At 44.9% G+C, this 24,664-nt stretch overlaps 2 protein-coding genes across 3 annotated transcripts; both read right to left on the bottom strand.

Moving 5' to 3' along the window:
- Positions 1-6,476: 6,476 nt before the first annotated feature.
- On the bottom strand, positions 6,477-14,561 carry LOC143829747 (acyl-coenzyme A amino acid N-acyltransferase 1-like). 2 transcript variants are annotated; one of them, XM_077321106.1, is made up of 4 exons: positions 14,370-14,521; positions 12,287-12,807; positions 9,926-10,128; positions 6,477-7,879 (listed from the first exon to the last, which is right to left on the bottom strand). In XM_077321106.1, the coding sequence occupies exons 2-4, from the start codon at positions 12,783-12,785 to the stop codon at positions 7,283-7,285; spliced, it is 1,299 nt and encodes a 432-aa protein (XP_077177221.1). In that variant the 5' UTR covers positions 12,786-12,807; positions 14,370-14,521; the 3' UTR covers positions 6,477-7,282. The 2 variants fall into 2 exon arrangements, with proteins under 2 accessions (XP_077177221.1, XP_077177220.1); XM_077321105.1 differs by having other exon boundaries at positions 6,478-7,879; positions 14,467-14,561.
- A 4,947-nt stretch (positions 14,562-19,508) lies between these two features.
- CCDC86 (coiled-coil domain containing 86) lies at positions 19,509-24,145 on the bottom strand. Its single transcript, XM_077321104.1, has 4 exons — positions 23,828-24,145; positions 23,055-23,184; positions 21,515-21,589; positions 19,509-20,504 (listed from the first exon to the last, which is right to left on the bottom strand). Exons 1-4 carry the CDS (start codon positions 24,043-24,045, stop codon positions 20,385-20,387), a joined length of 543 nt encoding a protein of 180 aa, XP_077177219.1. The 5' UTR covers positions 24,046-24,145; the 3' UTR covers positions 19,509-20,384.
- Positions 24,146-24,664: the final 519 nt, after the last annotated feature.

Below are 24,664 nucleotides of genomic sequence, written 5' to 3'. Positions count from 1 at the left end.
TAAACCAACTGAAAAGCCTAAAATAAAATACAATAAAGCATCAAAGGAAGAAAAGCAAATGGTTATACGGTAAAGTTCCTCTAGCTATAAGTCCACTCTACTATTCATTTGCTTCCTCCCTTACATCCCCCAAAGGAACATAAGACTGAGTGAGCAGAATCTGCCTGTGTTTCCTGGCCCCAAGGATGTCAAACCAACAAAATCGGCCTCAACCCAAGCCAGGACAGGACCAGGATACCAACAGCGATCCATGGCACCTGCTCTTGCCCTGAACTCTTTCTATCTTTCTTGTAATCAGTAGTGTCACTAGGATGGTACCCTGTTATTCAGTGGGGGAGCCAGAGTTGTGGCTGCATTCCCCCCCCATTTTATTTTGGCATCCCATTTCTTGCCTAGCTAGACAAAAGCTGCATTCCAAAATACCTTCCTTGTCCTTTGAGACTAGATGCCAACTGGGAAGTGCCATATCATTTGGCTCTGTTTGGTGCAGTCTGGTTGCAGGGACCAAGAGCTCCTTCTGTGCACTTGACACCTTGATACAGTTGCTGGGGTCTGCCTGTGTGTCATGCTTCAGGTGGAATAAATGGCGAGTGGGGTCAAGCTCTTGGAGAGCACGCAAGGCTCCTCTGCAGGAATCACACTGCCTCTACATCATAGAATCATAGAATCATAGAGTTGGAAGGGGCCATACAGGCCATCTAGTCCAACCCCCTGCTCAACGCAGGATTAGCCCTAAGCATCCTAAAGCATCCAAGAAAAGTGTGTATCCAACCTTTGCTTGAAGACTTCCAGTGAGGGGGCGCTCACCACCTCCTTAGGCAGCCTATTCCACTGCTGAACTACTCTGACTGTGAAAAACTTTTTCCTGATATCTAGCCTATATCGTTGTACTTGAAGTTTAAACCCATTACTGCGTGTCCTTTCCTCTGCAGCCAGCAGAAACAGCATCCTGCCCTCCTCCAAGTGACAACCTTTCAAATACTTAAAGAGGGCTATCATGTCCCCTCTCAACCTCCTTTTCTCCAGGCTGAACATTCCCAAGTCCCTCAACCTATCTTCATAGGGCTTGGTCCCTTGGCCCCAGATCATCTTCGTCGCTCTCCTCTGTACCCTTTCAATTTTATCTACGTCCTTCTTGAAGTGAGGCCTCCAGAACTGCACACAGTACTCCAGGTGTGGTCTGACCAGTGCCGTATACAATGGGACTATGACATCTTGTGATTTTGATGTGATGCCTCTGTTGATACAGCCCAAAATGGCATTTGCCTTTTTTACTGCTGCATCACACTGCCTGCTCATGTTTAGTTTACAATCCACCCCAAGGTCTCGTTCACACACAGTGTTACATAGAAGCGTATCCCCCATCCAGTAGGCATGCTTTTCATTTTTCTGACCCAGATGCAGAACTTTACACTTATCTTTATTAAATTGCATCTTGTTCTCATTTGCCCATTTTTCCATTGTGTTCAGATCTCGTTGAACTCTGTCTCTATCTTCCGGAGTATTTGCCAGTCCTCCCAATTTGGTGTCATCTGCAAACTTGATGAGTAGTCCCTCCACCCCCTCATCTAGATCATTAATAAATATGTTAAAAAGTACCGGGCCGAGCACCGAACCCTGAGGTACCCCGCTACTCACCTCTCTCCAGTCTGATGAAACACCATTGACAACAACTCTTTGAGTGCGGTTCTCTAACCAATTCCCTATCCACCTAACGATCTGAAAATCCAGATTGCAGTCCTTCAACTTATCCATCAGAACATCATGGGGAACCTTGTCAAAAGCTTTACTAAAATCCAAGTAAATGACATCAACCAAATTTCCCCGATCCAGCAAACCTGTTACTTGGTCAAAAAAGGAAACTAGCTTGGTCTGGCAGGACCTGTTGGAGACAAATCCATGCTGACTTCCTTGGATCACCAAATTGTCCTTCAGATGTTTGCAGATCACTCCCTTTAATATCTGCTCCATTATCTTCCCCACAACAGAGGTCAGACTCACTGGTCTGTAGTTTCCTGGGTCATCCTTCCTCCCTTTTTTGAAGATCGGAATAACGTTTGCTCTTTTCCAGTCCTCCGGGACATCTCCAGTCCTTAAAGAGGTTCCGAAGATGATGGACAAGGGCTGTGCAAGTTCTCTGGAAAGTTCTTTGAGTACTCTCGGGTGCATTTCATCCGGACCAGGGGATTTGAACTCATCCAGTGCAGCTAAATGCCTCTCGACAACCTCTCTATCCATGTTAACCTGCCACCCAGACACTATCCTTTGGCTACAGCCATCTCTAGATGTGCCTAAACACTTTGACCTGTGGGAAAAAACAGATGTAAAATAGGCACTAAGCCTTTCTGCTTTCTCTGCATCTTTCGTTAGAGTTTGTCCATCCGCACCCAACAGCGGGCCTATTGCCTCCTTTACTTTACGTTTGCTCCTCACGTAACTGAAAAATCTTTTCTTGTTACAGTGGGCTTCCCTGGCCAATCTTAGCTCACTCTCAGCTTTGGCCTTTCTGATAATTGATCTACAGTGCCTAGTAACCTGTAGGTACTCTTCTTTAGAGCTCTGTCCTTCCCTCCATTTCCTGAACATTTTCCTTTTCTTTCTTAGTTCCTCTTGAAGTTCTCTGTTCATCCAAATAGGCTTCTTAGAGCTCCTGCAGTGTTTTTGTATTTCTGGAATAGTCATTGATTGAGCATGCAATAGCTCTTGTTTGAGTAGCGCCCACCCTTCACATGCTCCCTTCCCTTCCAGCATTCTCGTCCATGGTATGACACTCATCATGTCTCTGAGTTTATTAAAGTTTGCCCTACGAAAATCCAACATCCGCGTCTGGCTACAAGCTTCCTTGGCTCCCCATCTCAAAAGGAATTCTATGAGGACATGGTCACTTCCCCCTAGGGTCCCCACCTCCTTCACCTCATCCACCAACTCTTGCCTGTTGGTCAGTATTAAGTCCAGTATGGCTGAACCTCTTGTGGGTTCATCTACCATTTGATAAATGAAATTGTCAGCCAGGCAGGTCAGAAACTTGCATGACTGAGGACGCTTTGCAGAGTTTGTTTCCCAGCACACATCTGGGAAATTGAAGTCACCCATGATGACAAGGTCCTGCCGTTTGGATATTTTCTCAAGCTGCTCACAAAGTGCAGCATCCACATCCTCTCGTTGGTCAGGCGGTCGGTAGCAGACACCAACCACCACGCTGTTTGTTTTCCCCTCGCTTATTTTCACCCAGATGCTTTCCACTGTAGATATGCTCTCCTTCACTAGAATTTCCTGACAGGTAAGCCCTTTCTTCACATACAGTGCCACTCCTCCACCTCTTCGATCTATTCTGTTTTTTCTGAACAGTTCATATCCATCCACCATTACATTCCAGTCATGAGAATCATTCCACCAAGTTTCTGTGATGCCTACTAGATCATACCTTTCCATCAGCATGAGAAGTTCCAGCTCTTCCTTTTTATTGCCCATGCTTCGGGCGTTAGTATAAAGACATCTGAATCCTTTTACTTTTGGTTCCCTATGAGCTGGCCTTGCCGGTTGGGCTGCCTCCGATAGTTTTCCTTCCATACACTCCCTATGTTGATCGTCTCCTTCCCCTAGTGGCTTTAGTTTAAAGCTCTCCTGATGAATCTCCCCAGGTTCCTGCCAAACACATTCTTCCCCAGTTTCGATAAGTGCAGTCCATCAGGTGCTAGTAGGCCTTCCTCAAGAAAGCCTATCCCATGGTCCCAGAAACCAAATCTCTCCTTCCGGCACCAACTACGCAGCCAGTGATTCACCTCCATTATCTTCCTCTCCCGACGCATTCCTCTTCCCTTGACAGGCAAGATTGAAGAGAATACCACTTGTGCCCCCATTTGCTTGAGCTTCCTCCCCAGATCTTGATAGCCTTTTTTAATAGGAGCGATGGTATTCAGAGACATGTCATTCGTTCCCACATGGACCATCACAAATGGGTAGCGATCCGTAGATTTGAGGAGTTTGGGCAGCCTTTCTGAAACATCAAATGCGCCATGCGCGGCCGAATCGCGGCCCGGCCCTGATTCCCTCTCCCCGCCCTCCCGCAGTAAGAAGCTTCCCGGGCCGCAAGCTTGCTGCCTGGGAAGTTTTTTACTCCGGGGGGGGGGGCGGGGAGAAGGAGTCACAGCTCGGCGCCATGGCCTTCGCGGCCCGGCACCGGGCCGCGGCCCGCAGGTTGGGGACCACTGCTTTAGGCAACCATTTTTCTCCATATAACTGTCCACAGTTTTAGTGTTTCTCCCACACTCCTGTTGAATTTGACCCTTCTAGAACTTTCATGTTGTCTCAAAAACATTCTTCTCGCTTTTCTGTGCCAGCAGATGGCAGTGCAGGATCACTTTCCTCAAATCTATCTGGCTGTCCCTCAATCAAATCAGAATTGTTTTCTCAGGTTGTCCTGTGTTTCATGGAACATACTTCAGATAAAATTAGAGATCAAAAAATGTGTGCTTCCGTATTCCATGTATCAGCATTGATTTTTTTTCCCCCTTTTGGCTCGGCTCAACTATGGTTGCCAGTTCTGGGTTGGGAAAAATCTGAAAACTTTGGAGGTGGAGCCTGCAGAGGGCAGGATTTGGGGAGGGGGGAGTTAAATGGGGGATAAAGCCATATAGTCTGCCTTCTAAGCAGCTATTTTCTCCAGGGGAACTGATCTTTGTTGCCTGGAGATGAGCTGTAATTCTGGGGCTAGCATCCTGGAGGCTGGCATCCCTATGCACACCCCTAATCTGTCTTTTGAGACCCTTGGAATTCAGATGGATTCTTTGTGTACACTATTATGCAGGAACTGTGGACATGACTGCATCTAAGCAGTATTTCCTTGTCATATGCATTTCATTCACTTCACCTCAGAACTGGATAGCATGTGCTTCATAGTGCCTCTGAACTCCAGGGCGCATCCCATCCAGATAGAAGAGGCTACTGAGTCTGTTTGAGTTGTGGCTACTGGCTGAGATCCATTGTGTGACTTAAGCTTCTTAAGTTATAAAAAAGAAAAAGAGAAAATGAACCAGCTGCAATCAGTTTTTCTAAAGGGCAAACTGAATGAGTCCTTGGGAGATTTGTGGACAGGTCAGCCCAGTATTCTTTTAAATGTAAAGTCTAACTGTGGTGGTAGCAGTATGGATTTAATTCTTCCTCCCCTCCATGGTTCTGTCAATGCAAACTAATTCCTCCCAGCAGCAATTGTTTTGCCGGGCAAATACAGGGTCCATTTTGACGGGGGGGGGGGGGCGACCCTCTCCTTTCTCAGCATAGCCTCAATCTGAATGTACTGCCTGCCATATGGCTAGAATTTACTTAAAATTAACCAAACAAAATGCCGGCCATTCACAGTTCTCTCAGTGGTTTGATCCTGCCACATGCCCTTTCAGATTCCAACACAGAATGGGCTGCTGCAGAGTATACAACAGTTCAAGAAAAATCTAGGAGGAAGTTCAGGTAATGATATGGGCACAGGTATTCCCATACACACACGCATTTTGTGTTTTGGAAAATGTCTGAGTGCTTTTAAGGGAGTGGCCATGGCTCAATGGAAGAACATCTGCTTGGCATGAAGAAGGTCCCAGCTTCAATCCTTGACATCTCCAGGTAAAAAGAGCAGGCAGTAGGTGATGTGGAAGACCTCCACTTGAGACCCTAGAAAGCTGCTGCCAGGCTGAGTAGACCCTGATCATGACAGACCAATGGCCTGATTTGGGATAAGGCAGCTTCACAAGTTCCTGTGTCTATATAGGAAAGAGGGATGTTTGTCCAAAATAAATGTAAATGTGTGCTGATCAGCTGGCCTGTGGGGAACTTATAGGCATGAAAACTAGGCCTAGGCCTAGAACAGCCATTCTCAACTTTTTTACCATTAAGAAATTCCTGAAACATTCTTCAACCTTTATGAAAGCCCAGAAGTGGCACAATCGTGCAGAATATGGATGGGAAACATAGCTGTGTACCTGCCCACCTGGGGCCCCTCCCCTTCCCACTCCCTCCGGGTTCATCCTTGGCCATTCGGGGAGGGGGAGTGGGTAGGCCAGCAGGACCATTTATGGTTATATCACTCAAGTGTTTAACAAATTTTAAAAATATATTAAAAAGTAATTAACTCTCACCCATTTGGGAAACCCTTCCAGAGCTGTCAGGAAACCCCAGGATTCCACAAAGGCCTGGTTGAGAAAGCCTGGCCGAGAGCGATTTCCCAAATCCTTGCATTGCTGGTGGCATGCCATCACTTCTGGTGATCACTGAGACAGGCCTAGGTCTAATTTTCCTGCTAGTAAGTCCCCCCACCCACTGGGGTACCTGGCTACTATGACAATTTTCTTCAATATCCGGTGTCTGTTTAAAAATTAGAATAATTTTCCAAGTTTGTTAAATGGAGAGGCTACCTCATGTTTCAAACCAGGGATTTTGATATTGTCCCGCTAGATATAGCCATCACTACCACCCCACCTAAAGACTGACGAGATGCAGAGAGTTCCCTGGTTGGAACTTTACTGAAACCATGTGTAACTTCTCAGTTTTCATTTTTTTTAAAGGCAGTCTTACAAGGGGTAAGGTAGTGGCTACAGATTTCTCCTTATGATTCCACTTCCCTTTTAAAAAGAAAAGAAGGGAAGCTAGAAACTGGTAGTCTTGGAACAGATTGTGTTACAATGGTATAATACCATAGCAGTACCTCTTTAAGTATTTGAAAGGTTGTCACTTGGAGGAGGGCAGGATGCTGTTTCCGTTGGCTGCAGAGGACAGGACACATAGTAATGGGTTTAAACTACAACGATATAGGCTAGATATCAGGAAAAAAAATTCACAGTCAGACTAGTTCAGCAGTGGAATAGGCTGCCTAAGGAGGTGGTGAACTCCCCCTCACTGGCAGTCTTCAAGCAAAGGTTGGATGCTTTAGGATGCTTAGGGCTAATCCTGCGTTGAGCAGGGGGTTGGACTAGGTGGCCTGTATGGCCCCTTCCAAATCTATGATTCTATAATTCTACTATTAATGATGCCCACAAATCCCTTCAGTCACAGGGGCAAAGTAGCAAGCAGAGGGGACTGGGACAAGGAAAATACAGGGAAAACGTTTGTGTGTATGCTCTGATATCACAGAAAATGCCTTTGTATTCACTATAGCAATGTGAGCTGCATGGAGAAACATGTCCATGTGAAAGCAGCCCAATAAACATAGACAATTCTCCCTTGATCTATCTATTTTTACTTGATTCAGTTTGTAAAACTAGAAAATGACACACCTAGCTAGGGTTCTTTCCTAAAATCACACATTGCTGCTTCCTGCTGGACCAAGGTGAAGCTCCAGGAATTTCAGAATCTCCTTCCAGGAGTGCTCCTGAGCTTTGGCATGAGGCTCCATTTCTCCTCCCCATTGTGTAGGTTTGGGATGACCTGGGATCCTGGAGCAGGTGCACAGTGGGGAACCAGGAGGTTCTATAAGGTGTCCAGCCTTTGGATAAGACAACAAAGTACAATTATTTTTCCCATGCTTCTTTGCTCTAGCTATGGCAGACTCTGCAAACAATTTGCTGTTGAGGGCATGGTCATCCTCTCCCACCACAAAGAGTATTTGCCCTTGGGCCTTCTCCAAAGGGATAACAGAGTCCTGATGTGCCTCATCTTCAGGATCTCCAAAGATTTGACAACCGTCCAGTGCTCCTATGTCGTTTATGAAAAACTTCTCTGGGTAGTAGCGGACAGCAGGGATATAAATATCCCGAAAGCGGAGTGGTGAACCATTAATAGTTGTGGGACCATTGATACAGACTGCAGCGACTATCTGCTGTAAAAAGGAAGCCAGGGCCAGTGCGATCTCCGATCCTTTGGACACTCCAATGACCCCAAGTCCTGGACCTTTCACCTGGAAGGGAAATCACAAGGTTAAAACAGTTCCTGGACCAATGATCATTGACTAGAGAGGCTATATGTGAAAACAGGTTACTAATCAGGAAGATTCTTATATTTTGACTTGGACACCTTTGAACTCTGACCATGGTGATCCTTATGAAGGCAAAAAGATGGGGTATAAACCCCGTCAAAGTGATAGAACTGACAACTTCCAACTACTGGTAGGTGATTTAAAAAAATGCTGACCCATGCAAAACAAATCTCTGTGTGTAAACCCAGGGTGGTGGTGGGAAATATCTGGAGATTTATGGGGACGGAGTCTGTGGAGGGTAGCATTTGGGGGAATAGAGGGACTTTGGTGCCTTAAAGTGCACCTTCCAAAGTAGTCATTTTCTCCAGGTGAACTGATCTCAGTCACCCAGAGAGCAGTTTGGATTCCAGGAGATCTCCAGTCACCACCTGGAGGCTGGCAACCGTAGTTTGGAGGTGATGTTTTTCCCTGGCAGTACAGTAGTGGTGTTTCCCCCCTTCTTGTCTTTGCAGGGATCCATGTATAGCGGTCCATATTATTTAATACTAGGACTGTCAGCTTCCCAGTGGGGACTGAAGATCTCCTAAGTTAGCAACCCTATTAAATATGCTAATTTACCCCTTACAAAGTCCATGTGTCCCCTATATGCATTTTGTACAGACATGTTCTAAGAATTCTTATCTGGAACAATTTGGACTGGAACCACACTGTGTGAGGAGAAGGGGTTTCAGTCCCCCACCCCCAATTGTTTTCCCAGTCTGAAATAGTCCCAGGTGGCTATTTGTCTCCTTGGGGAAACTCATACAGTGACATGAGTACATTTAAGCTTTCCCAGAAGGCATATAACTCTTTAGCAGAAGCAAAAGTGGGATGAGGTACAGACTGCAACTCTGTAAGAATTATTGTCTATCTCTAGCCTTTGGGTTATTTCAGACAGAAGATTCTAGCCCCTCTAGCCTCTGATATGGCCATATGAAGATTGTGCCCTTTCTTACACTGTTCTAGACCAGGGGTAGTCAAACTGCGGCCCTCCAGATGTCCATGGACTACAATTCCCAGAAGCCCCTGCCAGCATTCGCTGCTATCAATGCTGGCAGGGGCTTCTGGGAATTGTAGTCCATGGACATCTGGAGGGCCGCAGTTATATTTTTCATGCTTCCTCCCTGGTTTCTGTGATCAGACATATACTGTGTGTTGCATGTTGGGATCTTAATTCCCAGATATATTTGTGTCGATTTGGACCAAGGACTCTAACAGGTTGGGGGGGGGGGGTTCCACCATACCATGTAACCAAAGTGAAATGGCCCTTAGGGGGCACTGCTTATCCAACTGAGGAAACTTCATCTACCCATGGGCTGCACCCAGGTTTCTACAAAGGGGAGAATAGGAGCTATTTTAGGAGCTATTTTTAGGTCATGGGAAGAAAGAGCTCAATTCCCTCTCCCAGAACTCTGCAGTCCTTATATGAATGGGTCTCTGTGTACTTGGGAACTGAGTTCTGACCACCAGGATCTTGGGAAGATATGTGTACAATGCAAGTAGGACTTGAGATTAAAAGAAATTATCTCAAACTATGTTCAACTGTCTTTAAAACTGTAATGTCCCCCTTTGGCTATGGGCTCCCTTGTTATAGTAGTCACTAAAGCACACATTCTCAGGTCCATTCTACGGAGACAAGCTGGCTCAAAACACCAGGCCTTTGTTTACAAGAACTACAGGTAACTTACAAGCTGGAAACTGGAACAAGAGTTCCACCCAACAGGACCAAACTAAATCATTAGGGGAGGAACAGATTGTTCCATCACATATATACAATAAATATACCACAAAAACCATCTGCAGATGGTATATTTGGCTGCTAGTCTCACAGTCTTCTTCCTGACCTCTCCTATAACATGTGTCATTGTACCAGCAAAGGAAATTTATTACAGAATGAAGGTGACAGTTTTTCAGTACAGCAATGTGGAACACAAAACTATATTGTTGTACTTTGTATTGACACAGAAAAAGACCCTCCTTAACCCTTACCTTAGGGTGTTTTAAGAGCAGCTTGGCAGCTTCTTCAAAGTACTCCAGATTCACTTCCATCAAGGCCCGTGGCAGATCATCATATGCAAAGTAGGCCAGAGCCAGAACTGCAAAGCCTTGACTGGCCAGCAGGCCAGCTCGGAACTCAATGAGCCCTCCGCCACCACCAAACATATCGATCACACCTGGAAATGGGCCAGGCCCTGGAGACAAGTCAGAGTAATAATGAAGAGGTATTGGTGAAGAGCTGAAACTTAATTTTAAAACTTGCAGAGAGAAGAAATGACGTGTGAGGTCTCTAGGGTTGCCAGGTCCCCTGGTCACGGGTAGGGGTGTGGGGGGTGCAGGTAGTGTGGCCAGATCTGTCCATCTGTCAATCCATCCAGCCGTATACCACCCCTCTTGGACTGGCCATCTCAGGGTGGTGAACAGCAAAAATGTATAACATTTGAACACTAAAATATATTAGACATCATAAAACATCATAAAACCAATTCATAATGAATTTTAAGAATTATTATTATAGGGAACCAGGCTGGAGGAGTTAGGAACAAGGGGTGGAGAAGAGGAGGGAGGCATGGTTAATGCAGTTCTAGTTGGGAAACTCCTGGGGACCTCAGTGGAGTACAATGTCATAGAGTCTGTCCTCCAAAACATGCATTTTCTCCAGGGAACCAATATTTATAGTCTGGTGATGAGCTGTCATTCCAGGGGATCCCTAGGTCCCACCTGGAGGCTGACATCCCTAAAGGTCTCTGTTTTGGTTTGTCTCTCTCCCTATCTTGACACTGACTGACCTAGCATGGACCAATAAACAAAGGCAGAAAATTCTGCAGTAAGTAGAATAATTCCAACTCTTGTTATAAATGAAGAACACTGCAATATTACAGGAGGGGGGTATCATTTTTTAATAATTCATACTCCCTGCAATTGAAGTCCTAGAACAGGAAACCCAAAAGAGCTCCATGGATATCTGGTTCGGGGCTATGGGCTGGGTTGCCACCAGTATGTGGATGACACCCAGCTCTACTTCCTAATGGATGGCCGGATGCATGGACTCCCCCCCCCAGATACATTTGCCAGATGTTTGCAAACAGTGGCTGGATGGCTCAGACAGAACCGCCTGAAACTCAACCCCTCAAAGACAAAGTTCCTGTGGATAGGTTGAAGGGGGCAGGATCAGGAAGTGGGTCTCCCATGCCTGGATGGGGTGCAATTATCACCTGGCGCCAGGAATTTGGGGGTGACCTTTGATGCCGCCCTTTCCATGGAGGCTCAGGTCACTAAAGTAGCCTGGATGGCATTTTTCCACCTTCACCAAGCCCAGCTACTAGTGCCCTATATGTGCTCGGAACACTTGGCCACAGTGAACCATGCAATGGTCACTTCCAGTCTAGACTACTGTAACTTGTTCTATATGGGCCTGCCCTTGACTTTGATCCAGAAATTACAGCTGGTACAAAATGCAGCTGCCAGGGTCCTCACTAGAACATGTTGGAGGACCCATATTTAGCCAGTGTTTTGCCATCTGCATAGGTTACCAGTCTGTTTCCGGGTAAAGTTCAAGGTTTTGGTATTTACCTTTAAGGCCTCACACAGTTTGGGTCCTACTTACCTGCAGGACAGCTTGGTTGCTTATGCCCTCCGCAGGGCTCTTTGCGGGTAGGAATTTATTAGTTGTCTCAGGCCTCCAGAATGTTTGCCTGGCCTAGACCTGTGCCAGGGCCTTTTTGGTCCTGGCCCCAACCTGGTGGACTGAGCTCCCGGGAGAGCTAAGGGCCCTGCTGGATTTGTCAGCTTTCCACAGGGCCTTCAAAATGGAGCTCTTCTTCCAGGAACATGGTTGAGGCCAGGGCAGAACCCCAGCATTCCAACTAGGACCCCTTCCCATGGTTTAGTAGATCTGCACCCACTCCCCAGTAGAAGACTTGGCCTCTGGCTGAACAAGGTGGAGGGGGGACCAATTGATTAGAAGTTGTCACGGCTTATTATTTATTGTAAAGTAGGAGTTTTACTGGTTTTTAACATTTTATTCTGTGAACCGTTGCAGGTTCTTAGGAAAAGCGGCGGTATATACACCGATAAACAAACAAACAAATAAATGTGTCCATGTGTGAGACTATTTTACAACAGTCTGGGGAAAGGGTATGTAAAATGGAAAGGTAGTAAAGAAGTCGCACCCTGTTCTCATAGATACATATAGGTGGCTTCTATCCAACCACTGATCAAATCCATGCCTACTTCAATCATATCATAGTGTTTTGGGAGCTTCCAGGCCATTCACTGGGCCTTTCAACACATTAGTCAAAAGTCTGGGACAGGGATGTGGACAGAAGAAAAATCAGAATTCCATTTCTTTACCTGGAGGCAAGAAAAGGCTCCCCCGAACTTGACCTTCCTTGATCTGGAACCGTTCTACTCCAGGGGCCACAAACCACCTCTCGACAGAGCAAGTAGCCAGTGGTGTATCCTTTGCTGAGGGCAAAGATGTATCCTTTGCTGTATCCTTTGCTGAGGGCATCAGAACAAAAGAGCCAAAAAGACTGATCTGGATATGGAAGGGGCTGCCTATCACATCACGTTTAATCAATCTGTGGAACATCTTCTCTGGCTTCAGGGACCAGAAAAGGCCCATGGGACACATGCCTGTGTAGTCACCGCCCACAGCAGATGCCTCCTTCACATCAACTTCTCCATTCTCATTTGCCCAGTAGAAGGCTCTGGCTTCAAACTTCACTCCCTTCTCATCTATCAGTGATGAATGCAGGGTCACTGGCTGGGAGGGGGTCAAGCCCAAGGCTCGGATCCACACTGGTGAGTCAGCAACTGATCTCTCAGGGGTGACCATAAGCTGGACCATGGTAGTTAGGCTTTGATGACACCTGGGAAAGTCCATGAAATAAAATAAAGAGAGATGAGGCAATGTGATAGGAGTACATTGGGAAACACTGGGGAAAATTGACATTAGGGCTGTACTGAGGACCTTCCTCATATTGTTTACTCCTCTTGTGTGGTGCATTGGACTATGACTGGTGAGGAAATAGTTTATATTATAATTATGGAAAAGAGAATCAGTGAAACTAGACAGGTACTATATGGAGAACATTTTTGTCTTTCTGCTTTTACAGATCATGTCCCTCTGTATGCTTGCATCCTTACTGTTAAATTATGTGAGGGAGAAAATTATGAAATTTATGCTTTTCAAACCCTTGAAATGCTGTGTCCTGTCAATGTGTATCTAGTAAGAGGTTCCCTTTTGTATTCCCTTCCCTCTCCCTCACAGAGGGCTGTGGGGATGACTCCCTCCTATTGTTTCCTCTCCTGATTCACAGCCCTTTCTTTTCTCCTTTGCTCTATTTTTTCCCCACTGTCCACATGTTCTCCTGCTGTTATTCCTGCTTGTGTTTGGCTGTTTGGGAACACTAAGTACAGCACCTCAAAAAGAAAAAGAAAAAAGCAGTTGCCTAGTTTCTTCAAAAACAGCTTCCTTTTTGCTTCTCCCAAAGAGGGAATAGAGCAACTTCAGAACAACTTCGAACAGTTCTTGTCAAAGACCATTTTAACAACAGAGTTCTGAGATTTAGAGAATTCTGTTCGTCCTAGGCACACTGATGCTGGATGTAATCACCACCAGTTCTATAGGAAAACTTGGATGAAATCATTGATAGCAGCAGCAATTTTATACCACCCCCATTTCCTTGGTTACGCAAATAGTGCCAATTAAAAGTCACACATCCAGTGTGCAAGAATCCCAGAAATTTACACATAGAATATATTTCTTCTAGTTAATGATATTCTAATTTGTTTTGAATTTATGCAATAAAGATTTCGTTAAACAAAATATTTTGAGCTACTTTTGTTGGCTCTGGTTCTCCGTATCATGCATCTTGGGTACATGGCATAGGATTTGTCCAGATTTGGCCCTTTCCCACAATTGGTTCAGCATAACCACAGCTCTCGCCTCCTCTGGGAAACTGAAGTCTCTACCTATGTCCTTAAGGGATGAGGAGCAGAAGCCCTGATAGCAGTGTGGGATACAGCTGCATGCTATAGCTGAAGGCAGCTGAGGTTATGAGTACAGGTTCCCTGAAGCTGTCTACCATGACAGTTATGGCTGAGGTAAAACTTGAAGTTCAACCCTTGTTGGACAAAATAGATATTGCTGTCTGTAATTTCTGCCTAACTTAACAGCAACAAAAAGCTGCCTTGAGAGATAGTATCTAAATTAGAGGAACAGGTGAGGGTGGAGAAAATGAGAAGGGTGAGGGGGTGTCTCACTCTTTTCTCTGGTTATTTTCCCCACTTAACGTTGCCTCTCCCACCATGCAAGGGAAACTCTTGCTCTTTCCCTCATGAGAACTGTCACACAACATACTGCATGGTCACTAGCTTTGCATGCAATGCATCAGGAAATACAATGAACTTTTTTCTGTTTGGTACTTACTGTCCAATGCCCCACTTGCAGCAGTCACTGCCAAGCCTGATTCCTCCCTCCCACTCATCTCTCCAACCCTGGTCCAAACTCCTGAGACATGTGATACCTTTGGGCTTCTTCGTGGTTTGGGAACTCAGGTCCGCCAGCAAGCGAGCAGCTGCCCACTGGTAATTGCTTGTACACCTCTCTCAGATGAGAGCTCTGAATTGTTCTATCTATAAATAAATTGCCAAGACACACAAGGGAGGAGCCGTAGTATCACCATGTGACTAGAGCTGATTGTTCCTCACATAAACATTATCAAAAAGCAACTAATGAGAGTAGGTGAGGGTGGAGAGAATGAGCCATAACTGGCTGGACTCTAATTACTTTTAGTACAGAATTTGATATGGGAGGGAGAGGGCATCTGTGTGAGAGAAAAGAAGGTTTCATAACTGTTCCATGAAAACAGTATTTCGACATAAGGTCTGAGCAAAACAAGCATTTCCCCATTTCAGCTCACCAGGGGATTCTTTTAATAAATGATGTTGAAGGCTTGGTTACAAGTATGTTCTGGGAAGCGAACATTCCTGCATGCATGGCAGAAAATGAATTGTGCCGACAGATCTCATTAACAATGAGAGAGGAAAAACACACACATATGATATTGTTTACTTCTCCAACTACTCAAGGCCAGCTCACTGTATGAGAATAATACAACAATGAAGTCATGAAAATATTAATATTAAAACCCACAATCAAACCAGTAAAAAGTCCATTAGGGACTTAAAAATAATATTCCAGAAACTCAAAGAATATTAACAAAACAACTTGACGGCTAGAAGCAAGCCATAAAAACACCAGCTAAAAAAATGGAACTCCTCAGTGAAAGGCTTGGTACAGATAAATGTTTTGGCTGGGTGTAAAGAGACTATAGGTGAGACTCACTGCGGGGAGGGTAGATTTCAAAGTTGTGATCGAGCTGTTGAAAAATCCCTGGCTCCGGTCTCCACCAGCCTCACCTCAGCAAGTGAGTGTGCAGATAGCAGAACTTGGGAAGAGGATCTAAGTTGGCAGACAGTTCACTATGGGAGAAGGCAGTCTTCAAGTCCCCTGTTCTCATGCCCTCTTAGGCCATGAAGCACGGAAGCCCAACCCTGTTAAGCCTCCGGGCCCTTTTGGAAGTTTGGGAACCAACATGAAATGGCTGTCTTAGGAAACAGGACCAATCATCAAACGTTTAAGGAGGCTGCAGAATATGCTAGAATATTCCAACCAAGCAACTTGTAAGATGGTGGGAGCTGCTTTAAAATGGCCAGTCCCTACAGATGCAACAGCAGTGTGCGCTGGGCATAGTTTTCTTCAGGTTTGCTGAAACATCTTCCCTAGTCATGGGTGAACTAAATTGTATACTGTCAATTGTAAATTATATTTATAACTAGCATCAAAGCCCGTTTTAAAAAATGGGCTTTGAACGGGGCGCAAGGGGTAAGGGAAAGGGCAACGGGGAAGGGCCACCACCGGCAGCTTACCATCTCACCGCGGCGTTTGAAGGCCAAGGAGCAATGGAAAGCTCCCACCACCACCACCACCACCACCACCACCACCACCTGCGCCACCCGGTGAGCTGTCCCTTGGCCTGCAAAGGCCTCTTTGCAGCAAGAGGCCTGTAAAGCAGCAAGGCCTGCAAAGCAGCAAGAGGCCTGCGCAGGCCAAGGGGTGACGGAAAGCTTCTGGCGGTGAGGCTAGGCGAGCAGCTCGTGCATGCCTCCTGGAGACGGGCCCTCCAGGGGCCGGCCCAATCTGGACAAATTGGCCGTGTCTGGATTGGTTCGCTGGAGCAGAAGCGCCAGCCGGACAGCAGGTTCCTGTGTCCCGGACAGCATCACCCAGATTGCCGTTTCGCAAATATTTAGAGGAACTATGGTAAGGATAAACCTCTGAAGAACCTACCCTGAAAAGATTCTGAGGCTTAGATGGAAGCTAACAACATCCCATTCATTACTAGTCCTCAGAATGCAATTTGAGTGACTTCACCACAGGCAGAAAAGCAGCTGGGACATGATTGTGATTAGAACAGCTCCTGGAGAAGGAGCAAACCAGTCCTTCAGCTCATATATTATATTTTTAAATATATATATATATCTTTGGGAAATGATTCCAGAGGGTAACTATGCTACTCAGCAGTTGAATAATTAGACTGAAATCCAGTGGCACCTGAGACGCCAAGCTTTCTTGGGTGTAAGCTTTCAATACTCAAAACTCCCTTTGTCAGAGGAAGGAAACTTTAACACTTGAAAGCTTATATCCAGAAAATCTTGTTGGTCTCTAAGACTGTATGGGATGCAAAGCAAGCCCTTGGAATTAATTTCTCACGTCTTCTCTAGTGTGGCCATCCTTGGTTTCTTGAGACTGTAGTATTTCAAAATAGCATGCATTTTTCATAGGGCTAGTTGGCTACACATTGTATTACACATTTTCTGTGAAATAGCATTGTAGGTGTTAGTGAGCCAGGTATGGAAAGCCTTCACATTCTCATCAGTTCCTGTTTTGATCCAGCTGATTCCCAGATAGAGGCAATATCTATATGGTTACCTTTTGCTGATCCCTGTAGCATGCCAAACCTGCTTAGAGTCCCAACTGGGGAGAAAGGCAGGATTTAAAAATATGCTAAAAATTAGTATATATGCTGCTGGCTCAAAAAAAAAGGCTCAGTTATTGGCAGTGGTTGTTAGGAATTTCAAATAGGTTGGCAGGGCAAATGGAGGTCAGAGGCCAACTGAAAATAACGAACAGACCCTGCATACTCTAGAAGAGGTGATGGTGTGTTTATTTAAAAACACATTCACCCTTATCCAATAAAGGGAGCTTGATACAGAAGCAAGCTTCTGCATGTGGATTCTTTCACTACATAAGCAGCAGGTAGTTGGCAGAGCTTCTACTTGCCAGTTGCCCACAGTGGTGGTAGTGGTGGCTCCTTTATCTTGAAAATGATGTGCTCCTGGCCCAGTAGATCCTTTTAGCTGTGAAGCATGGTTACTTCTTTAGTGATTGAGGGGGGAGTTAGAGAACATCCTCCATCTCCCCCTCCTCTCTCTAGCAGTGAAAGCAGACTGCCCAACTCCCCTTCCTCTCATACATAATTCCCTGCCCCTTTTGAATTCTCCACGGGAACTTCCTTGTCATGTATAAAACTCAAACTTTTTACTAAAGAATGGAGGACTTTGATCTCCTCCACTGCCTTCTGTTTTTCTTGGATGGCATTCAGCTAAGCAATCATTAACTGACAGAAGTAATGAAAGGTAACATATACATCTAATTCAGGTAACATTTCATTTTGATCAAGGGGACAATGACCCTGAAATTCTGCCCAGGTATGGGCATGAACTGGCTGACAAACTAAAGTTGATCATGAATTTTTGCAAAGCAACATTTGCTAACTGAAGAACTGTTACAAACTTCCACAAATGTTGATGCAGTTGGTGGTAGTTTTGCTTGAAAAACAGCTGTTGGTTTAAAATGGCTTAGTTTTAATTGCTCAGCAGTTTGGTTTAAATGGCCTGTTTTCTGCTACCTATGGCAGGATGCAGAAAGCAGGGGGTTAAACTGCAAATGGCTCACAAACTGGGTCAGTTTGCAAACCAACCTCCTTGTTTGTATGGGTTTGTACTGCAAAAATGCAGTACATACCCATCCCTAGTCGTGTACTCCACCCTTATTTTAGAATTTCTGAGGTCCCACTTACTGCTGTCACTCAACCCAGAGCTAAAAATTAGCATTCTAGCAGTAAGAATGTTTTTGTATATTTTCATTGTATGACTTTTCATTGCATCCATTTTGTCTTTGTTGGCATTTTAAGACAATGTTATGTCATGTAAATGTTATATCTCTCACATGAAGCAAATGTAGTACCACTAAAAAAAAAATCACATACTTAACTAAAGATGGAGTGATTAAATTTGTACGAGAAAAAGGAAAAGGACATACGTTTTTCAAGTGAAATGGTAGGATTGCAAAATAAGGATGAGTGTGTGCAATGAATTTTAAGGGAAAATATGATTCCTAGACAGGCAGTGCTGCATGCATTCCACATATCACTGAAGTGCAGAAAACTGGCATTGTTTTAAGTAAAGCCTGTATTTAGCCTTTAAGACACCGTAGTGTGCAGCCTATGGTTGCTTCTAGGCAATTCAAATTTTGTGCCAAAGCAGCAGCATTTTATAGCCTGTACAAGTCAAATTTTAAAAGGTTTTCTATAATTTTGTGTAATTTATTCTATAATGTTGTATTTAACTTTTGCTTGTCTTGGAAAGGACAAGGATGATGAAGCCTGCTCCACCATCTAGGGACTTTTCTGGCTTCTGAAATCTCTCTACACATTGCTTATGATGTCAGGAATCATCACTTCCAAACACAGATCCCCTCAGTAAGCAGTATCTGACAGAGAAATGGGAATAAATGTGGACACTGTTCCCACCTTGCTTACTGCTGTGGCAAAACTGTGTTTTCATGTTCCTATCTACGGGCAGCCTTTGTTTTGTAGGTCACAACTACCACATGGACCGTGTAGTCACCTTTTGCCAGTCCTATCAGTTTTTGTTTTAAGCCAGTGTCATTCAGAGATGGCAACAGGTATTTGTAGAAGAGATGGTTCTTATATACCACTTTTATCTACCCAAAGGACTCGCAAAGTGGCTTACAGTCACCTTCCCTTTCTTCTCCGCACAACAGACACCCTGTGAGGTGGGTAAGGCTGAGAGAGCCCTGATATTACTGCTCAGTCAGAACAGCCTTATCATTGCTGTGGCGAGCCCAAGGTCACCCAGCTGGTTGCATGTACTAGAAATCCATTTTGCATTTTTTTCTTTCTTTGCAATTCAGCATGAAAAATTATATAACCTGAAACCTATATTAGCACAAGATATTATACCCATTTTTCTTCTGTCCCACAACAATATTTTGTTCAAGGATGTATTCTTTACGCAATATCTAACTTGCTGTGGTTCTCCTTCTGTCTATAACAGTTAAATTGTTCTGCTGGCCAAGTTCTTCAACAATTGTCCTTCTCTGAATGAATGCAGCCTTGATTTTGACCAGTCAAGGGGAGGATTTTATTACACAACATGCAAATAAAACCACTGACCCAAACCCAGGAAAAAACAAGGGAGGTTTGTCTATGTGAATCAAGAGTTTTATTTTTGGCAAAAAGAGCAGTATTGGAGATGTTAGTTTTAAGCCTCCTGTGAATCTGCCATAGGGTTGGCTGTTCTTTGCAAAAAGGACTCACCATGCATAAATGCCCACAAAGAGGCCAGCTGGATTGGAACCTTTGACATTAGATCTTTGTCGATATTGATTAGATCTTTGTCGATATTGATGCAAAAAATGTAGCTTTGTGTAATTTGGGTTGCTCATGTGACCCCTTCACTTTTCTAGCTACGGAGATTGGTTAAGACAGAAACTGTTCTTTCCCTCTCTCCGGCACACACAATGCTCCATGTTTACAAGAACACCAGCACAGCTGAGGAAGTCTATGGAAACTACACTTCAGTACTAAGCACTACAGTTAAGTCCAGGCCATCACACAGCCAAAAATAACAGCCAATTTACAAACCAGATAAAGCAATAAATTCAGAACCATGTGATCCAGGTGCCTGCCACTTTTTATTCTGCCATGATGAAGAGCACTTCTATAATTTACCACTGTATCATTCAGGATCTTTGGTATAAAACTTTGCAGTCTGAAAGTGCAAGTCTACAAACAAGCCGTATAAGGTTTGCCTCAAATTCAGAGATTATATTTAGAATTAGGTCCCAGAAAATCAGTCTGCCTCTCCATTGCCAAGAAAACGAAAAGAGAGGCTTCAGCAAAGGGCACATGGATGCCATGTAGGCTTCTTGGCAAGAAGCTGAGCTTCAGTTGCAAGAGAAGCCAGGAGAGAGCAAGCAGTGCATCCAAGCTCCCTGGTGAACTGGGGTCAATGTCCTGTCTTATCTGTCCCAGGAAGTTATTTCCTTCACATGTCAGGCGTAAATCATTCTCCCTCATTCCCTGGCTGCTTTTCGCTGTGCCTGGCATTTCTGCAGCAGAGCCAGTGTGTCCCGCTTCTCGATACGGCGCAACTGCTTCTTCTTTGCACGCTTCAGTTTCAGTGGATTCCGAACCTGAGGAAGAAAGGGAAAATCCATGTGAGAGACCTCACTGAAACGTCTCATTAGAACTTCCAGAAAACAAGGTTTTGGGAATGTCACAAGCTGGTCCCACTGGCCTACAGTAAATCCAGCTCAACAAAGGTGTAGATGTGGGAGATGATCTGCCACTCCTATAATTCATTATCCCCAGAGAACCATGAATCTGGCATGGGCTAATTCCAAGAATGCATTGTTCTCAGTGGACTTCCACTGAACATTGAAATAGAGTCTTTGTGGTGAAAAGTCAAAGTTCAAGTAGATCTAAATGTGAAAAGACAGCTAGTGTGGTCTAGTAGGAATAAAACTGGGAACGAGAAGCCACGTATGCCACCCTAAGCTTCTTGGAGGAAGATGGGATAAAAAATGTACAGGTAACAACAACAAATACACCAGACTGTTCTATAATCTGCATCAATTGAAAGCAGAAATGTTAAGCAGAGTGTGTGTATGTGTTGACTTTGTAGATCTCCCCAAAAGCATTCCTCTTGAATTAAAAGCATCAATGAAATATGATCTGCTAAGTTTTCCTAAGTTACAAAAATAAATATATAAAAAAGAGAATTTTAACAGTAATGTGATAAACATATACGCTGAAGACTTATAGAGTTAGAGCCCACCAAATTTTCCACTGACACAAGACTGATTAAGAATGATCTTCACAATTCCATTCCTCACTGCAGACATGTTTCTATATGTTTGTTGTTCATGCAGACCCTATGATCCCTGGCACAGTCTTTTCAGGACTTGGTCAAAAGGGCCCACATCTCTTTCTAACATCAGTGAAAAAGCTGGTAGGATCCAACACACATTTTGTGTGCACAAAGCAACCTCATTAATATTGTAATATTCAAGTTCTATCCAAGAATAGGACTTAAAGAGAAAGGATGCTCTGTAAATTTAGCAACAGTGCTTCTCTTCTGCCACACAAAAGACTGATGCAAATTTCCTTTCAGGGGAAAAACAGAAGTGGTTCTGAGGCTCACCACTTGCACAATCTCTGCTTTCCTTTCATTCTCCAGCCGTCGTCTTAAGTTCTCTTCTCGTCGCTGTTTTTTCTCCTGTGGGTGGAGAACGTGGGAAACATTCATGTGCACTGCACAATACACTGAAAAACTATACAAAGGAGACAAGAGGATGACAGATTCCTTCCAAGAAGAATTTTTTGAAGAAGAACGTACAATTTTGGACAGTGAAGTGAAAGCTGCGCTCAAAGGAATTGGGAGAAATGAATTACCAGGAGGAAATGGGATATTTCAAGCCACAGAAAGAGAGTCCATCAAAATCTTAACAAAAATGTGCCAACAAATATGGAAAACAAAACTAGGCTTACAGTCTGAAACCACTCCATCCACATTCCACTTCCAAAAACAGGAGACATCAAAGCTTGCAGCAACTAACAAACCATCAAATTAATTTCCCTTGCAAGCAAAGTAATGCTCTAAAGCTTATGACAAATGAGATATACTGGGTTTTGGAAAGTTTCCAAAGTCATAAACTCAAGTTTCAACTCGGAATTCTATCAAGGAAACAGAGATAATATACTAAACTGGCTCTCTGAAACTGAAGTGGACAAGTTGCTAGGGTTTGTAAGGGGACCACTTGTCCCCTTGATCCCTGTCCATCTTGGCTAATCAAAACAAGTGAACAGCAGATAAGAGGCCCTCTGAGGGATTGTCAACCTCTCCCTATCTACTGGGGAGTTCTCAAAGGAGGCAATGGTTTGTCCCTTGCTGAAAAAACCATTGCAGGACCCAGCCAGCTACTGCCCAGTTTCATATCTTGCGTTCCTGGGAAAGGTAATTGAAAGGGCCGCGGCAGACCAGCTCCTAGCTTACTTGGAGGAAACTTTGGTGCTCAATCCATACTAGTTGGGCTTACATCCTGGCCATGGAGTGGAGACGGTGTTGTTCGCCTTGGTGGACGATCTCCATTGTCAGCTGGATCAAGGTGGCTCAGCCATACTCATGTTGCTCAATCTGTCGGCCACATTTTATGTGGTCGACCACGAGTTATTGACACACCACCTCGCCAGGGTTCGGCTAACAGCCCTTCAATGGCTGTGTTCCTTTTTCTGGAACCGGACACAGAGGGTGGCAGTGGGGGAGATCTGTCACACCCTAACAGTCTCCCTTGTGGGGTCTCAAAGGTTGCGATTCTCTCACGCTTTATCTTTATATCCCCCCTAGCGCAGCTGAGGGCTGGGTTGTCAATCAATATGCAGATGACACCCAGCTCTATCTCCTCATGGATGGCTTCCCGAGCTCCCCCACACACACCCAATACATTCGCCAGATGTTTGGAAGCTGTAGCTTACAGCCTTAACTCTCCACACCAAGAGAGCATTTTTCACCTAATTATATTTTCAAATGATTATCAAAAAAAGGCACTTTCAGTGAATATATTGAATTTCTTAATAACAACTTTGTGGACTCATAGAGTCATTATCTCATAGAGATAATCTGTTCTGTGACACACAGCTATAATGGTTTAACAGGCTATTTTGTATCAAGTTTGCCTCCCCACCTCACGCTCTCTCCGCTTTTCTTCCTCCAGATGGCGGGCAAAATCTTTGACTGCCTTTTTCTCCTGACGTTCCTTCATCTTGCGTTCCCAAGAGGAATGCAAAGGCTTGTCCTGAATCATATGAGAAAATCTGAGGAGAAAAACACACCCATTAGCAGCTCAAACTAACCAGTTATCTCTTAGCATTAGCACAACAGACTGAAACTGCAGTCCTATGCACAATTATCTGTAAGTCCCATGGTGAGACTTCGGAGTAAACATGCATTTTTGCAACAGAGAAAGTCTGTATAATGGCAGAGACACTGCTGAAGCATTAAGAGTGCTGATCATTGCAGAAAATTACCAGGAATTCATGTAACCCAGCGTGAGCACCTGTGTGGGCATACTGGTCTAGGACAAGGACTGTGTGGAGGCACAGATTTAAATCCTCACTGTGCTATTAAAGATATTTGGAGGCTGGGGGGATGTTTAAAATGGAGAGGTACCTATTACAAGCCCTTTATAGCTTGTCCAAGTGTGTAGCTCAAAATAACATGAACAAACAAAAGCCCATTAAACTTCACAAGATTTTATTTATAGTGAAGCCTCACCCACCCTCTCGTCCTTTTGGGAACCGAGGAAGGCAAACAGAATTTATGAAAGAAAGTATGTTGTCAGTCCATGCATTTAGAAGACTTGCCACAAGGAAACAATGTGTTGATGCGATGCACCGCCCCCCAAGCAGCCCAGGTAATCCCAGTTTTGTTGCCATACAAGGACGCTCAGGATCTCACCGCTTCTTGCTAGGGTCCTTCCACACCCGCCCTGATTTAGGCTTCCCTTTAGGGATGATGGCGGTGACCCCTTCTCGCTTCTTCCCCACAGGAGCCCTCTGAGGCTTCCCAGGCCCAGTTTCCACCGAGGAAGGTGCTCCTTCTCCGTCCCCAGGAGGCAGAAGCTTCGCAGTCTGCTCAGCCTCCTCGGTACACCCTCGATCCTCAGCCGGCTTCATCCCAAACACCCTCCAGTCGTCACGGGGCTCCCAGGCAACCTGCAGCACCCCCTCCCCACGTGTGAGGCTCACGAGTGTCCCTGGAGGATGACGTCGAGCCCGCGACACTGAACGCGGCCTCAGGCGCCCTCTCACCATAGAGACGGAGCGCCTAGAGCGACACACGCCTTCCCACCTACGGTGGGATTTCTTTTTCTTTGTGTCTTGCATGGGTTGCGCGTAAAGGCAGGCGGGGTCCCTCGTCTGCATGCAATTCAGCCTTGGGCTTGGGTTAGAGGGCGTTTGAAGGGGCAATTGAACTAGAATTACCTTTGCTGCAGCTGAAGGTATACTTTGTGTGTTTTTGCTAAACTAAGATGTCCTTTCTTGATGTCCGTTCTCTTTTGGACTCTTAAAAGAAAAACACTGATGAAAAAGGCCTCCTTTTGGGTTGGGAGGCTGAACCTGTTTTGCCCTATTGTCCCCCAGTGGAGGCAAACTTCAGCTTAAATAGAAGATTGGTTGGCTTTTATATGCCGCTTTTATCTACCAGGATGAGTCTTAAAGCGGCTTACAATCGCCTTCCTTTTCCTCTCCCTGCAAAAGACACCCTGCGACCGTTTATGCACTGGAGGTTTCA

Source organism: Paroedura picta, chromosome 2, assembly GCF_049243985.1.
Source record: "Paroedura picta isolate Pp20150507F chromosome 2, Ppicta_v3.0, whole genome shotgun sequence".
In the NCBI taxonomy this organism is placed as follows: Eukaryota; Metazoa; Chordata; class Lepidosauria; order Squamata; family Gekkonidae; genus Paroedura; species Paroedura picta.
The sequence above is the reverse complement of the archived record's forward strand: the minus strand, read 5'-3'. Positions and strand labels throughout refer to the sequence as shown.

Bases quoted from the DNA above. Each gene is read 5' to 3' on its own strand.
- LOC143829747 (XM_077321105.1), bottom strand. From the start codon at position 12,785: ATGGTCCAGCTTATGGTCACCCCTGAGAGATCAGTTGCTGACTCACCA. The intron at 10,129-12,286 runs GTAAAGAAATGG...ACTTGTCTCCAG, and splicing joins GAGCCTTTTCTTGCCTCCAG to GGCCTGGCCCATTTCCAGGT. The intron at 7,880-9,925 runs GTAAGGGTTAAG...TTTCCCTTCCAG, and splicing joins TGCTCTTAAAACACCCTAAG to GTGAAAGGTCCAGGACTTGG.
- CCDC86 (XM_077321104.1), bottom strand. From the start codon at position 24,045: ATGAAGCCGGCTGAGGATCGAGGGTGTACCGAGGAGGCTGAGCAGACT. The intron at 23,185-23,827 runs GTGAGATCCTGA...TTTTCTCCTCAG, and splicing joins AAGGACCCTAGCAAGAAGCG to ATTTTCTCATATGATTCAGG. The intron at 21,590-23,054 runs GTGGGGAGGCAA...CTCCACCCACAG, and splicing joins AAAAGCGGAGAGAGCGTGAG to GAGAAAAAACAGCGACGAGA.